Source organism: Lathamus discolor, chromosome 3 (assembly GCF_037157495.1).
Source record: "Lathamus discolor isolate bLatDis1 chromosome 3, bLatDis1.hap1, whole genome shotgun sequence".
Classification (NCBI taxonomy): domain Eukaryota; kingdom Metazoa; phylum Chordata; class Aves; order Psittaciformes; family Psittacidae; genus Lathamus; species Lathamus discolor.
The window spans coordinates 49,364,925-49,382,116 of NC_088886.1; the positions used below are offsets into that span (position 1 = coordinate 49,364,925).

General features: G+C 45.3%; 1 protein-coding gene across 7 annotated transcripts in view; it reads right to left on the bottom strand.

The window, feature by feature from the left end:
• Positions 1–4,721: 4,721 nt before the first annotated feature.
• NEU2 (neuraminidase 2) overlaps positions 4,722–17,192 on the bottom strand; it is a 37,471-nt gene continuing 25,000 nt past the window's right edge. For 4 of the 7 annotated variants that reach the window (XM_065675090.1, XM_065675085.1, XM_065675091.1 and 1 more), the window contains exons 2-3: positions 7,620–7,824; positions 4,722–5,833 (exon numbers count right to left, since the gene is read on the bottom strand). In XM_065675090.1, the coding sequence (XP_065531162.1) occupies positions 4,895–5,833; positions 7,620–7,820 (1,140 nt within the window). In that variant the 5' untranslated portion in view covers positions 7,821–7,824 and the 3' untranslated portion in view covers positions 4,722–4,894. The other 3 variants (XM_065675086.1, XM_065675089.1, XM_065675087.1) reach the window with 3 other exon arrangements.

Consider the following 17,192-nt stretch of genomic DNA (forward strand, 5'->3'; position numbering starts at 1 on the left):
TTCAGCTCACCAGCTTCCTGTTTCAATAGTACAGAGAGGGAAAGGAAACTCAGCCACGGACAACTTCCTCAACTCAAACAGCTCAGAGAGTTGAGCGTGACATGTTACTGCAGCTCCCGCTCTCCCTCTTCATGCTGCTGCTGAAGCGACTAGCAAGCCCATGTTCCCTGCCTTTCCCTCCCCCTTTGTGTCCTGATACTCCGTATCAGAAAGTCCCAGCAGGGAATGTCTTCTACTCCCCCACCGATTCAGTGCTGCAGGCTTTGGTGGCCTGCCATCCCATGTCTGATTTCTTGACAGACCCTCTGAGTTTCCATCTTTTTCCTGTCTATATCCTACCCATGACAGGTCTCCATGGGGATTAAATAAACTTCAGATTGATCAGGAGCACACTGTGCATTAGGATACTTAGTGCTGACCGCCCCGTTTCTGACCAAAGCTCCCTGTCACCTACTGTGAGACGGATTCAAAGATTGTTCCTACTCTAAATCCCCAAAGATGCGATGGAGCAAAGCCGTATCTGACAAGCTGCATCAGAGCAGGGAGAGCTAAAGCTTTCACTTCCCTTCTCTGTACATCTGCCCCTCCTCTGGGGCACGTTCAGTGCTGCATCTCCAAGGCAGAGCAATGAGGAGCACGTCTGCAGTAAGCAAGGACACTGCCAGGGGCACTGCCTGTATGGCAGATTTGGTTACCCTTTACCTCCAACCGCCCTGCTTTTGCAGGCAGCACTTCTGCACGTCTACGTTTGATCTATAGCTAAAAACAGCAGCTGAGCTGGGACTCAGACAGTGCTGGGCCTATGCAACCCTCACCTCCCAGAGTGCTGGACCATGGACAGAGTGCTGCCCCTGTGCACAGCATGCCAGGGGAGAGCAGCTTATCACCAAAGTGGGAGAGACCAGAATCTGTGGGTATCAAGAGAGTGAAGCAGTACAGTCCAGCATTTGTTCCTGCAAGCCTTTGTGGTGCTTGCAGTTATCCAGGCATCTGCTCTACATTGTCCAGCTTAATCTCTGCCACTGACATTCAGCTGTGGGCACTGCAATTCGAAACTGTGCGGCCAACACAGGACCCTGCTAAAATGGCAGAACTGCAATGTGCAGGGCTTCCTGTCCCTGCTGAGTCAGCACTGTCTCCAGACCAAAATTAGCTCAGCTGGACCTGCCCTTCAGCTGCACACAGATCCATACGGTGCTTTAAGAGCCAGACTCCCATGGATTCAGGTGCCTGAATGGAGTCAGATGCTGAATGCCATGAAGTATCTTTGCCTGGACAGTAGCTGTAAGCCCTTGTAAGCTATAGAGCGGTTACAAATCCTATTCTCTTCACCAAGAAGAGTGCTGCATATGGCAAAGGGATTGTGCAGCTCCTTTGACAGTCCTGCTAGGCCATAATGTGCTGCTAGCCTCACCTGTACGAGCTCTAGGATTTCTGATACTTCAGAGTAGCTTCTCTGGAGCACAGCTGCAGCAGGAAGCAGAACAGCTCTGAATGTCAAACCACTGCTTGACCTCAGTGTTTTCCATGCAACAGACCCATATGGAGGATACAAAGTGGACAGAGCTGCTGAACAATATGAGTTTTGCTGAAATGAAACTGAGAGCTTCTGATGTACTGCAAGTTAGCATAAGGTAACAAAGTACAAGCCCTAGTCAGACATTTGAGACTGATCAGCTGAACACTTAACTCCTATCCATCCCACCACCAATTTACCACCAGTTTTCAGCAAGCTGCTGCTATTTCCTTCACATGTGTGAACCCCTGTGCAGCCATACACACCTCCTTGACCTGGAGACATAAGCAAGTGTATGGGATCCAAACACATGTGATCATTGTGGCAATAAGATGTGAGGGCTGGTTTCTGTATTTCTTGGTCTTAAAAAAAAAAAAAAAAAAGCACAGTACAGCTCCAGCTGCCCAAAAGGTGAATCCAATCCCCTAACATAAACATGTGATCCCTAATGGCTCATTTGCAACACTGCCTGAAGGGGAAAATGCATCTGGTTAATTTCTTATGTTCCTGGCGTGTGTATTCTGCAGTGCTGGAGAAAGACTGATCCATGCATGGTCAGCAAACAAGTTTGTATGTGTCCTCAACTACCTGGTTTCCAAAGGACTGCGACAACTTCTGTCCCACACAGGGACAAGAGGCTGTTCTGCAGGAGATAAGCATTCTTCTTCTTTCCATTCATGCCTGTGTCAGAGAAGGCTGGTGAGTGGATCTGAGAAAGGAGAGATTAGAGGAGTTGTATAGAGGACAGCTAAGCGTTTATCATAGAGGGGGAGTGCAGTGTTCAGCCTGCACCATTAACATGCCAGGTGATACTATATATGTAGCCAGCACAGCCCAACCATTTCCACAAGGAACAGGATGTGCTTCAAATAGACCACACTGTCATCCCACAGCCAGGACAAAGCACCATGTAAGAGCTACACTTGTGAAACAAAAGAGTAACAGGTACATCAGTCAAACAAATCCAACTCAACAGAAGCTTTTAGATAACTGCACCAGCAGCAGTATTTCCATTAAACTTACTTGAGAGAATGAGGCCAGAGACAAAGAACTGCAACACATTTTGATGCTGGATAATCAAAAACTGCATCTCTGGCAGTCTATGGACGAAGCAAACATTGTTTCCCTCCACATTAGGGTATTATTCCAGACTGTCTCTCAGACATTGCAATAAATACTTTATCTAAATTGGGTTTGCTACAGATGCCTAGGTAGTATTGTACCAGCTGGCTGCAAACTCACCAGCCTGCACAAAATCAGTGGGTAAATACTGTCTGTAGCATCATTCAAGATGCACAGTGGCCACCCAACCACCGCCTATATACCCAGCCTGTGCACTGTCAGATGAGAAGTTCTCAAATATGTGTTTTCATGTCACCAAACAAAAGAATTTCATAGTATGCCTGACAAGGGAAGTCTGTAGGATAGCAGTTAGCTTTGCTGAAGTCTAAATACAACATTTCCTCGTTAGCCAACAGGATATTGGCCACAAAGGTGTACTTAGACTCTGGCCTACATCTAAAGAGCACGTGAGTAACACCCACAAAGTACTGGTTAGCTGGGCCATCGTGTGCTACTCCAGCCCAGCAGGTTACTCACCTGCTGCTTGAGAAAGGCTTGGCAAATTACAGGTGCATTGTGAAGGCCATGAGTTCTCTTCACTCCCTTGGTACCTGCAGTCTCCAGGTGCCCTGAAACTAATCTAGATGAGAAAAATCAAAGTCCCCTCTCCCACTATCCCTGAAAGCTGTCAGCAGTAAAAGGCAAGAGTGGGGACACAGGTCTAGCAGAGACTCACAGATATGAGCACTATGAGTGCTCGTATCCTGTTGGAACTGCTAGCGTTCCCCAAGGATGGACATGTTCTGAGTGTTCTCTGGAAAGCAGGTATTTTTCTCCACCAATAGGGCAAAACAAACATATTTTCCTTGGAGCCATTCTACATGTGCACACACACAAACACAGCACACAGCAAACAAGCACAGTCTGGTTCATAGAGCAGGATTTTGTCCAGAGGCATGGGTAAAGCTTTCTCGGCCCATCTGCTCTGACATGTCTCCCTTGGTACCTTTTCATTTCTGGTCACTCCCCTTGTCTACTCAGTGCATAATGCCTCCTTTCAAATCACACCATAGCCACAGAATCGTCTCTCTCACCACAACTGGGGCTGTGTCCTTCAGACACCTGCTGAAAATCTGTCTGTGTTGGAAAGCCTTAAAGCTTCAGCACTTTCGTGCTGCTCTGGGCTTGGTCAGGTCCCCATCCTCTGGCACCAAAGACACGAAAATTGCCTTTCCAATTTGCTGGAAGTGGGGCAATGTTACTTGTTTGTCACACTGCCTCACATGCCAATAATACTCTGTAAAATAATAGCAGCTATGCCTGCAAGACATTGGGTTGCCAGCAATAAGAGCAGTTACTGTGTGGATCATAGCACTTGTGTTCTAAAGACCAACAAGTATTTCCCCTCCTGATTACAAATTGGGAGCTCCCTCTGCAGCCCTGTCCTGATCCTGCAGTTCTGATACAGGCAAAATGCCATTTCTGCCACTTGCCCCATCTCCAAACACAGTAGCGTCCCAAACCACAGCCTCCTGTCCTACGTGGGTCCTACGGTCACTGCCCAGGAAGAGGGAGCAGCTGGAGCACAAGTTTTCTTACATGAGAAACCAGCTTCTCAGTGCAGCGTAAGCAAAAGGGCAAATAAGGAAGACTGTACTGCATGGGAAGTAAGGAGAAAGCTAAGTAAGACAGAAGTCCCTGGGGGACCATTCAGCAAGGCAAACCCAAACCCACTGCAGAAGTGAGCAAGGAACATCCTGAGCACAAGGCATCCCATGGCCCTGCTGAAATGAAGACAGCAAGCCCTGAAATCTAGAGTTACCAGCAAGTCCTGCGCTGACTGCAAGAAGCATCACACCTAACAAAGCACTTTTCTGAAGAAGGGAACTGCAGCCATAGGGCAGTCAGCCCAGGGTCCTCACTAACACTTTCTCCAAACTTTCTGAATTCAGCTCACATAAAATCACTGCCATCTGTTCCCACATAGGCCCTATGCTGTCCCTAATCAAGTCTATCAGAGGCCTCAAGGCAAGAGGACCTATACAAAGGTCATGCTTGTTTTGAGCGCGTGATGCTTAAGATAGCAGCCAAAGGGGAAGGCAAGAAGCTAGAACAGGCAACAGAAAACAAAACCAAACACATATTCATTTTTACTATGTTTAATAGACTTTGTAATCCACAGATGACACAAGCCAACGCCAAAATAAGGGTGCAGGAGGAGCAGAAAAAAACTTTTGCTGAAAGATGACAAGTAACAGTGAAAGAATTATCAGCAAACGTGTTTTTCAGAGGGTTGATGATGGAAAGGCTCAAGCCTCAGCACTCTAACGGAAAGGCTTGCTTCAGAGTGAACATTACAAAGATTATCTCTTCACATTGTTGGTGGGTTCCGTATTCAAAGAGGCAGGAGAACAAGGGTGAGCCATCTGGCCCAACCCCCATGTACTGCAGATCTGAATAAGCACACAGGCCCTTGAAGAGGATGCTTGGTTTTGTCCAGTGTGCTGGATTTAAAGGGCTTTTGTTGAGGTAAACTCCCAAATCTCTTCGACCCTTTGGGTCTGTAGGATGAGTGTAGAGCAACCAACTGTCTTGGCATCTGGCATCAGAGGGAGGTGGGAAGGCAGTTACACTTCCGTGACAACCAGAAGGAGGTTCTACCAGCATTTCTATCCGCTGGCCTCCCTCAAAGTCCACCCCGTGGTTGTAGCTGACAGCCTGGATTCTGGCTCCCCTGCTGCTCCTTGCATTGCAGTAGAGGACCTTCCTGCCACAGGTATTCACCTCTGCGACCTGGCACTCCACTGCACTCTCCTCCCCAACAAAGTTCCCCATCTCCCACGTTGTCCCATGATCAGAGCTGATGAAGCAGAAGGCATGAGGGGTGGGGTGTTGCTTAGGGTGCAAGATACGATAGGCATAGGCAGGAATCACAAGGCTCCGGGCCTTGTTTAGCAATTGTAATCCATGACCTGGCCCCACTGCAAAAGTGGCCCAGTTCTTGTACTCAGTGCTAATGGTATTGTTCGTGACATCCTGCGCAGCGCTCCAGGTCTGCCCTTGGTCCATGCTGGTGACATAGCAGAGACGTACCAGGTTGATCTTTGTCCTGAGCTGATGCTGCTCAGAGATCTTTCCTGGGACAGCTATGAAGAACAGGATCAGTTTCCCTGAGACCTCATCATAAACAGGACAGGGGTTCATAGACCGGTGGTCTTTCAGTTGCGCGCTGACAATGGTCTCCATGCTACTCCACTGACAGGCCCCGTGTGAAGGGAGACAAGAATGAAACATACCATTACAAACAGGTCCATGTTTCAGTGTAAAGATGGCTGGATAAAAATTGCAGAAGAGCATGAAGAGAACAGAAGGGAAGTTAGTGGATAGAGCAAGAAATGGGAAGACAGTACACTGGCAGTGCCAGACATAAGTGAAAATCGTTTGGATGACACAATGCATGTGCGCCTCACCAAACAGGTGGGTTATGTCCATTTTCATTATTACTGAAGAGCTGAAATCTCATTGCAGCTCATGTCTGACACACAGACATGCCCAGTGGTCAAAGTGTACAGACACTGTGCTGTCAGCGTTTTTTAGGAAGTCAGCTAGGTAACTGCGCCCTTTTCAAGTAGGTGCTGAGAAATTCCTTTCCGTTCAGGCTCCTATTCCTCCATTTGTGTGAATGAGCTTGCCAGCCCACACTGAGGCACCTCACTAGAGCAGATTGTATGGCTTTACACGCTCTGGTGTGGAAACTTGGACCCTGAGTCGTCCGACACAGAAAATAGGTCACCAAGCAGGTGTAACAACCCTCCAAACCCCGTCTGTCTTTAAATGAATAGCACAAAACACAATCACATTTCTGACACTAACATTGCAATTAGAAAATTATTCCTACATCGTGTTGTTGGCTTAGTAAAAGCAGCATTATTTTCCAGTAAGCTTATATTAATTGGCTTTTCTGACTTGCTCATTGCCCTTTTCGGTCGTGTCTTGTCTTTGTCTATTCCACCAGTATTAACTTTTTGGGAATATTTATTATTTCCATTTTAAGAAATTCTAGCATGTGAACACAAATTACTGAGTTTAAAACCAACTAAGCCCTACCTAACTGAATTACACGGGGTTACACAAGATGTTACCTGAATGGTATGACACTGCAGGTGCACTCAGAAGCCGCTCCTGCTAGGCAGATCCCAGCTCTTAAGAGAGTCTATAGTCTATGATAACCAGTCACCAGAAAGGATCGGAATAGAAAAATATAATGACTTTTTTTTCCCTCAAGACATCAATGCATTTGCAAATGCAAAAAAAAAAAACATTATAAATAGAGTATCCACCACCTCCAGTCACCCAGGAAGATAACTGTTAGTAATAACTAATTGATTAATAAGGTAGCCAATTCACTGTCACAGACAAACCAAACACTTCTGTGTGGGGTGATTAGCTGTTCTGAATTGGTTTTTAAACCAGAAATTAGTCCTAAGAAAATTAATTAAATAAATATTAAAAAAAAGCTAATTCACTCCTCCCCATCCCTGTAGCATTCCCCATTTCTGCCTCTCCTCCACATCTTTGCTGTTGCAACAGGGCTTTTGTCCCATCTCTCCATTTGCTTCCCAAGCTCTGCAATGGTGGGTCAAACCCCAGCAGTTATAATCACACAGAATCACAGAATGGTTTGGGTTGGAAGGATCCTTGAAGACCATCTGGTCCCACCCCCTCTGCTATGGGCAGGGTCACCTTCCACTAGACCAGGTTGCTCAAAGCCCCATCCAACCTGGCCTTGAACACTGCCAGGTATGGGGCTTCTCTGGGCAATCTGTTCCACTGCTTTAAGACCCTCACAATAATCAACTTCTTCCTTATATCTAATCTAAATAATGACACATGCATTACTTACAAGCAGATTTGTCTCATGTAATTGGGGAGAATGAAAAGCTGCCCTCTCCCACAGCAAGAGGGCAAGCATTCAACTCATGCGGGGACAAGTGAGCAGTACAGGTGAGCAGCCTCCTCCCTTTCCTCCCCATGCTGGTACCTGCACATGGTGTGTGGTTGGGTCATATGTGCCTCTGCGCATTGCTATTAGCTTGGCATGTTCATCCACCACATCCTCCCGCTCCTCAGCGAACGCCAGGATGATGCTGAACCGCGGCAGGTAGAGCAGAGCTGGAATCCGATAGCTCCAGGTACCATTCCGGAACAACGTCTCTTGCTTCAAGACAGGAAATGAAGCCATCGTGCTAGGGGGAAGAAGAGAAAACACAGTGCATTTGACCCACACTTAACACAGGAAAACGGGACAGATTTCACTGCTTTTTGCCCTCCCTGCTCAGCGGGACCTGTCCTGCATTGAAACACATCTTCTGCTTTCAGCTTTGTCTTTTTCTTGTGCTTTTCCAGAGAGAACCCACATGTTGCATACTGGCAACACAGACCAATCTTACCCCAGGAGCAGCCTGGCTGATCTTACCGGAGTGATGCAAGTACAGTAAAAACAGTTAATGAAAAGCAGCCTATGGTTTGTTGTTTCTTTTTAATTAAATCCATGGGCTGGGATTTTTGTGGATTTGGTTTGCAATTCAGCAAACTGTTGATAATTAAACATTATAGTATTTTCCCTCAGAAGACCATTACTGTCTTTGTTGATTGTGTTTCCAAAACCCAGCACAGAACTTCTGCTTTGCCAAACAGGAGCTTAAAAGCCCATCTCAATGACACACTGAGGCAATCCCTGGCCTCCACTGTGTCCCTATTTGAGGATAGTAACCACTAAGCATAAAAAAAGAAAGAGAACATCCTTTCCCCTATAAGATTAAAGAATCGTCTGAATGGTGTCCCATTCCTTGTCATCTGTACAGTGAGTTAAAAGCAACATTAGGGAGGAAGTTAAACATGAAGAAGCATTTAGGGAAGCTACCTCTATGTAAGTGGTCTGTGCTATACCCCCACACAGCCTCTCTTCCTCAGACCTACTCAGCCCTCTATCCTCTTGCACCAAGCCTCTCCTACCCTGATAGAACCCCACTGTCTCAGGGGAACTATGTCTGAGCTGCAGGGGGAAGGATCTCTGACACGACATACCAGAAGATGAAGGCCTGAATATCCACTGCTCAGCGGGGATAGGGGAAAAAAAATATTAGATCTCTGACGCATTGAGTGGGTAGGATGGCAGGGAGAAGATGACAATACACTATGAGTAAGAAATTCAAATGCCTCCTACCTCAGCTGAGGCAAGACTTGCTGCGCTCTTTGTTGAGGATTCTCGTATTTACCTAAATCTTGGAAAGCTCTGTAGCGGCTATTGGCCAGGTATCAGATACTTATGTTTTTGAAAGCTGTCTTGATAATCCAGGACCAGATAGAGGCAACCTGACAACTGCTTATGCAGCTGCAGAGTGCACATACCTACCTGGAGAATAGTTTGTGCTATTCCATCTTAGAAAAGATTATATTAGCCAGCATAACTAACACAAACTTGGTTAACAGTTTGTTTTGTGGTTTTGTGTGTGTTTGTTTTGGGTTTTTTTGCATTGCTGATTACTGAGTTAGGACAGCACAGATAAGCTGAATTAATCCTCCTCAGACAGGACCATCACATTATGCTCTACCCAGATCCATAGCTAGGCAGCGAGTATTCAAACATCCCTTGTCTTCGCCTTCCAGATGCTATAAATATCAGTAAGATTTCTCTAACTCACAGCACTGATCAAGAGGATTTGAACTGCACTGTCTTAGCTAAAGGCAGCTGTACAGGAGACAAAGGAGATGTAGGAAAAGCCGCAGGAGACAGAAATCTGTCTCCAAAGAGTAGCTGTTTCCTCCTTACTGTTGCTGATGAAATGGCAGTCTGAGAAAAGGCAGCAGCACCACTACTATACAGAACCGTTACCAGAATTTGATCACAGCTATCCATGCAGCAACATGAAAAAAATAGGAAGACCCTCCTAGAACAAATAACTGCGCTGTTCAGTACTTACCAGCATGGATCTGGCTATTTATACAGACCACAGTCATGGCTGTGTTCTCATGGCTCCTGAAACAGAAACGCACTAGAGTGCTTCCAGACTATTTAAAGGGAGATTATTTAAAGGGATATTAGTCAGCCTGCCTAGTGCAGCACAGGTTCTCTGGCATTCCTGCTCATGATGCCATTCCCATACTGCCATCCTGCTTGAGGGCAGGGCAAGGGGAGAGGAAAAGAAAGGAAAGCAGAAACAAGGGGAGGATGGAGATCTAGGCTGCCACACGAAGTCCCCAGTGCAAAGATAAGAAACCAGTGCCATGGGAGGCTGTTCTGCAATGTACTGCACCCGAGTCCCTCCCATACGAGCCTATCATCTGTGGACATCTCTGCCCATGCTCTTAGTCCTTAGTTCACTGAGCTCTGTGAGATGCTCTGTGTGGGTATTGCAACACTTCTCTTCCTCATATGGCCAAATGGGTTTTGAGGAAGGTGCGATGTTAAAAGGCTGGGAATAACTGCCATAGAAACAAGCCCGAGGGTCCTGGACACAGCACCTGCAACTATAATTGAGGAAAATAATAAAATCAAGTTACTTCCATCTATTTGAAGACTAAACAGGGGGATACATGTTGAGTATGTGTGCATACTGTGTGCATACACACATTTGAATATATACTCCCTACACACAATGTGGATATTATGTCTGTATGCGTATATATACACAGGCACACTGTACCCATCTGCAGAAAAACACTTCCATACTTTTTGAAACACCCTTCAAGTCAGTAGTCAGCTGCTTTTACCTTCTCCCTTGTGGATCCTCAAGTAGAGATCGAGTCACAACAGTTTGATTTTCACACAGAATCAAACATGCAGAATCTTTAAATAAGCTTGAAGTTCTTAATATACTTATTTAAAAATAAATAGCACTGCTTTAATTACTTCTCCAGCCAACTGGAAGGAATCTGTTTTTCTCTTGACCTCTAACCATTTTCAAAGCCAAAACCACTAGCTACACCCTCCTGAATAAAAGAGAAGTAAGATTAGCAAATCATCGACAGGACAGCCACATGAAGAGTGTTCAAAAGCTCATACTCTAGCACTGCAGGAATTCATATCATACACACCAGTCCCTCTGAGGTTTAACTGCCAAGGGATGCATAGGCTACTTTGCTCCTAAACCCTACTGAAATAGCAGTGGGTGGCTTGCAAGGAAGAAGGTAGCAGTGTTGCAGACAGCACAATCTAAGGACATTGGCAAGGCAAAGTTTGTAGGCCACAGCAATATATTCTGAAAGACCAAGAGGTTTAACTGGAAAAACCCACAAACTTGTGGGAACACAAAGGCCCAAAATACAAGCAGGAGACTGGAGAGCAGCACACAAACTGCTCAGACCAGTACCAATTCCGTCACCTTGGAGTTAGCTGTGCTTTTGCATGAAGTAAAAGGGTGAGAAAAGGGAAGCAGAGTTGATGTGTAATTCTTTCCTAGGAGAAAAAGAGGTAGCTGGTGACCTCTTTCCAGATGACAGGGATGCTAGTGAGGGAAAGGGAAGTTTATCAGGTAACCACTGAGCCAGTATTCCCTTCCGCACTTTGGTATTTACTGGAGTGCTGCATTTATTTGCCAGGTTTATCCCTGTGAAGTGTCCTGTTCGGGGAGGCTGACCTCTACCTGCAGTTCCTTTCCAGGACACCAGGGAAGCTGCTGCACTGAGATCCAGTACCTCACCTCTGAGCTGGGCAGACACGAGGAAACACATAAGAGAAGGGGGGAGTTAAATTGGAGGAAACCATTACTCATAGTTTACAAGTTATACGGCTGTAACGATTTCCAAAGCAGAGACTGTCTCCAGCACACCAGAAGAGTCAAAAGCAATAACAGCTGTCAACAAATGGATCTGTGATGTATCTTATGCGTGGAAGGAGCCCAAGCTGCGTAAAGGCTGGGTGCTGGCAGACACCAGGAGAGGGTACTTGTTCCTTCCACTTCTGTCCTTCAGGGAAGCGCACATGGACTTGTCTAAAGAGCAGGATGAGCCCTTGCATGTTTATTTGCCCTCTCCAAAAAAAAAGTGACTAAAAAGGATAACATTTCCCCTGGCCTCAGCCCTCAACATGTTCAGATCCAAGCTGAAATGACAGTATGTCTGTAAAAACAAAGAAAGAAACCGAGCAGAAATAGAATCATAGAATAGTTAGGGTTGGAAAGGACCTCAAGATCATCTAGTTCCAACCCCCCTGCCATGGACAGGGACACCTCACACTAAACCATCCCACCCAAGGCTTCTTCCAACCTGGCCTTGAACACTGCCAGGGATGGAGCACTCACAACCTCCCTGGGCAACCGATTCCAGTGCCTCATCGCCCTCACAGGAAAGAACTTCCTCCTTATATCCAATCTAAACTTCCCCTATCTAAGTTTTAACCCGTTACCCCTTGAGGTAATATGCTGAACTTAATCCCTTGGTCCCCATCAGAGTGTTCTGTGCAGAAGGCAGCTTGTTCCTGAAGGAATTCAGGTAGATACCAAAAGAACAAACCAGTCCATTCAGGGAGCTTTAGGAGGGAAAATATAAACAAAATGCCCAACGAAGTCAAGTGCAAAACCCAACTAAAATCCCGCTTTTCAAAGCAAGCACAAGAATCCAGGTCCAACAGTTCTCTACTCCACATCAGACCTGATCCTTTCCAGACTTATAAAAGTCAACTAAAGTGCTATGCTGAAATACATTTCTTGTTTCTCTGAAAGAAATGAAGACATTTCCATTGGGATACTGCTGGAGGGAGAGAGGCAGGAGTAGCCACATTCCAGTTGTACAGGACTAAGAAAGAGCAGGCCCAATTTTCTTCTAGAATACTTGCTACACAGCATATTCCTGTGTGCAAGCCTTTCCTCCTAGCCAAACAGCATGATTGTGCTTGTTTCTGCCAAAGCCCAGCATCACAGTGCTCCATTTGCAGCTTTCTTGTGCCCCTAGAGCAGATCCTACACTAAATCTAGGCTATGAGATTTCTTACCAAGCCGGACAGCACACGTATTTATTTAGTCCAATAAATCACCTTCTGTATAAAGTCTGAAAGAAGAGTTATCAGTGAGAACAATAAACAAATTAAAATGTTCAGATTTCAAAAGTGAAGAGGCACAGAACTGGAATTACTTTAATCTGTCAGCCAACGGGATTAAACTTTTTAACCACACTAGAAACAGAAAGTGTTTCTTGTGGTAAAAACTTTGTACCACACTTGACAAGGGGATTTTCAGCCTCCCCATTACACGCTTTCCTAATCAATCAAGTTCTGCTTTTGGCTCATGGCTCAGCCTGGCACGAGCTCCTGTACCTTTAAGTGCAGGTTTTCTTAGCACTAGAGAGGAATTACATGAAGCAGCACAGGTTTGGTGGAGGAATACACAAACTGCACTCCTACTTGAACCTACAAGATGTTGTATTTACCTTTCTAGTTCCTAGCACTGCCCACTGTTATGGAAAAGTTGCTGGTTTTTTTCTTAAAGAAGAAAAAAAAAAAAAAAAGAAAAATAAATACCTCTTTCACTCTGTGTCTCCTGGAAGCCACGTCACAGGGAAAAAAATCACAACCCAAACAACAAACGCAAAAAGCACTCCTACTGGATTAGATAAAAGGGAAGCTCACCACACTCTTGCCAACTAGTCTCCAACCTGCAAAATAATTTATATTGGCAGCAATGTCAGCTGCCCTGGATCCCAGGAAAAGCTAGCAGCCGGCATGTATACACAAGCAGACATTTAAATAGCAAACCTGTTTTGCATATAAGGGGAGGTTCCATGTGAGCTGGACAAGCACTAGGGAAAGACTTAAATTATCATAGTAATTAAGCAGCATACTTCTACCTGCATGGATTGACAGCACTGTAGAACTGGTGTTGTTTCTAATGGTCACGCAGTTCAGCATGCTGTCTTATTTCTTGGTCTTCCTGTCCCCTTGTTTTGAGGAGGGGAAAGTTCCTCTGGTCCTAGCATGCAGACTCCCGGCACTTCCACTCAGAGTGCTCCTAAGCTCTGGTAAAGTTTGCCACAAAATCTCAGAAAATAGCTATAACCAGCAGGTGACAGTGCTGTGATAATCCAGTATATTCCTCTTCTGGCTACAGGCACCTACAATCCATCAATGTGCTGGTTTTGGATGAAGAAATGGACTAGCACAGGAGTCCCCATGCAGTGGTACAGGAATAACATGCTCATACAGGCAGGTTGAGTCCCAGCAGCATCTGTGGAGGTGTTGACAGGGCCAAACTACGCCAGCAGCTCCAGTCAATGAGCTCAATGGGGAGAGTTAGGCATAAGGACAGAGGGAAGAGTATGAGCCTGGGGTCCCAGCTGAGGAAGAAGAGGATGGCATCACACCTTTTTCCAGGTGTGCCCTAGCTTCGAGGCAGCACCTGAAGTGTTGGGAGTAGCCAAGCCAATGATTTCAGGACTACCTTGTGATAATGATCTAATGTTGTGCTGCTGCTGCTGACAGATGACCTTTCCTATCTGCTTCTTTCACTTTCCCCTCTTCTCTACTGTGTTTCCACTGCTGCCATTAATGCTTCTTGTCTTTGAAGTGACCCAAGAAAATGAAAACAACAGTCCTACGAACAGATCTTGCTAGTGATGAAAAAGGAGGAAGAAAAGTCTCCTCATCTGATGGCAGTTGTAGTCCATCTGTGCAAGCCAAATAGCGAGTTGCAAATGTGTGGATTTACAGCCAATCAACCAAATGTTTTAATGCTTCTGTATTACTAATTACCATCTTCCCTCTCTCTTGAGCAACCCTGTATCCCTTCTTGTGCCAGCACTGGTGCTCATCTCACCTTGGCAAGCCATCAGAGGATGTCAGCCTGGCAGAAATGAGTCCAGGAGAAAAAAAGGAAGTGAAGTTTTCTGCTGGGTCATTGTCCTGGACTGCATCAGCAGGAGTCAAACAAGCAGCATGATCTGGAGCAGGAGCTTGAAGCTGTTGACAGGAGGAGCAGCCTCACCTCGGTGACTGGCAGCTGACATTAGATCAAATTAGCTGTATCATAAACCCACACCCCATGTTTACGAACCCTGCCTAACTAGGCTAGTGTTGCTTTAACTGAGACACACCGGAGAAGCCTGAGGGCATTTGTAGCTCTCTGCCTTACCTCGAATCAAACAATACTCAATGTGAGGGAAAGTCCCTTCAGAGACCATGACATTGATATCCACCAGATAGTAACTTTTAACAGTGACTCCTGGAGAAAATCCAGAGTCAAGTAAAACAGAAGCAATTGAGGAGGGGAGGCACTAACAAGCTGCTAAGGTGCAGTCTGCCAGAAAGCCAGACATGAACGATTGCTTTGTGGATTTCTTCACCTTTTTTCAGCTCCCAGGCTGACAGCAGTGTTACTCAAGTGCTGTTCTGAGTCACACTTCTGCAGCCAGACAACACATAAATGCTCGTTTGTTCAGCAGAAATCACCTTGCCCAGCTGCACCTTAAAACTGGTTGTCCATCTTTTCTTAGTGTGGGAAGTCCCAGATGTGGCTTGCTGTGGTGGCAACAGTTTGCTGCTTTACATTGGCAGCATGCACATGGCAGAGTGGCTATGCCTCTGGCCACCTCTCATCTCTCCTTACCATCATCTCCTCCCCAGCCAAGCTCCCACCTTCCCCTGCAGACAGCTGGGGTGCACTGCCTTGGCCTGCTACCCAGGGCAGGAATTAGACATGGGTGTGCAGAAGGTAACAGCATACAATGGATAAAACTACTCCCACAATGAGGAATGCACTGCTTAGTCATGTTGAGGTTAACCCGAGTGAACCCCAGTGCCTGTGCAGGACAGCCACACAGTCAACATATGAGGACCCTGCAGTGTTTCCTCTGCATGACCACTGCCAGCACCCAGGCCTCCCTCACTGCTCTTCATACATACCACAGACTTGTATCTGCAAAAAAAACCTCCTTCCTATAAAAGAAGTGGTTTTTTTTCCATACAACATGTTATGTGCTGCAACTGTATTGCAAAACTATTCCTTGCTAACTATGAAAAATGGATGTCTCAGTGCAGACCTGCAAGGCTTGATCCTCCTTCTTTGCTTTTGGTGTAAATCAAAATCAGTGTCACCAGTGAAGTTTAAAATGGGTATAGGTCTGAGGAGAATCAAGCTCTTCACTTCTATTGTTCCACGCTTACTTCATTGCCCTTAGATCTGATTGTTGTAATGAAAACGTTTTTAAAAAGGTTAAAAAATGCAAATGGGCTGTGTGGGTGCATTAATAAGAGGATATAAAAATAATGCAGAAGATAATATAATGACAGAATACTGAACAATGGAGCATTTGCATTTTGAGGACCATGTTCAATTGTGGGTGCCATCTCTTAGGAAACATATAGCAATAGCTGCAAATGAAGGCTAAGTAAAAGAATTCAGAAGCTAGTGCTTATGAGCATATGTGAAAATAAGCCAGTAGGAAACCAATAGAGGTTACATTTAATGAGTGATACCTAGTCCATTAAAAATAATCAGTGCAAAATGTTCAAGCCTGATTCCATTGATTCCTGACACTATTAGAAAGGCAAGCCCAGCTCGGGTAATTCAGCATTTGTGTTGTGCTATACAGTGCAGCAGCTGCTGTCAGGCAGCTGTAGTTAAAATCAAGAGGTCTTCTGTAGAGTCAGGCCATATGAGAAAGAAATTATGCAGTTCTGCAAATTTTCAGGTAGAACACCTTGGGCTGCTTTTCAGACATTAGGGATTCTGTGACGGAATATGGTATAATCTGTGCAGAATACGAATCCTATAGAGCTGGGGTCTGACTGAAAGCCTGCTCTGTCAGGGGAAAAGAACCAAAACCAAACCGAAACACGAAAAAGACAGAATAACAATAATAATGCAAATGGTAGTGGCAGAGCTCTTTGGGAAAGAGGGTTCATTGGACAAGGAAAATTCTGCCATTTTCTTTCCATTCCAATTCTAGTTAAGGAATTTAGAGCACATTTAAAACCAGCACCATATCCGTACCAGCTGTAAGAGCAACAGGTAAGACGAGCAGGTACTCTTTGCATTTGTACCATTTCATACGCTATTTAATCCAGTGAAGTTATTTCTTATTTCCCTCAGAAAGAGTAAGCACAGAATGGTGCTGCCGGTGTTTCTTTTCCAGTAAGCAATAGCCTTTTACAAATTATTTCCTCTCCTTATGGAAAGAATAGGGCAAAATCAAAATAATACTCCCTCAACCCAAACGGCAACATCACCCCATAGTGGACCCATAAGTACTGCTGACACTCCATGGCAAGTAGTGGGTTTGTCACAGGAAATCTTCCTTACCCTGTGAGAGACAGCATCCATTAAGCAGCCTGCCTATGACACACATTATACCATTTTTCCATTTACTTTGCCTATTTGGAACACAAAAACAACCCAACAAACTATATTTTTGTAACTAAATGAATGGCACAACCTATGGGAAGCAAAAGAAGAGAGGTGGTGAGATTTACATACAAAAAGGGGATTGTAGAAGCAGGATTTATTTAGCTCTCAAAATAGCGACACTGGGAAGGAGTCACTGAAGCAATTTAATAACTGGAAAATGCAATAAAACTGGAGGCCTTTGCTTCATGTACTCTGCCAGTGACAGGGAGCTCAGATAA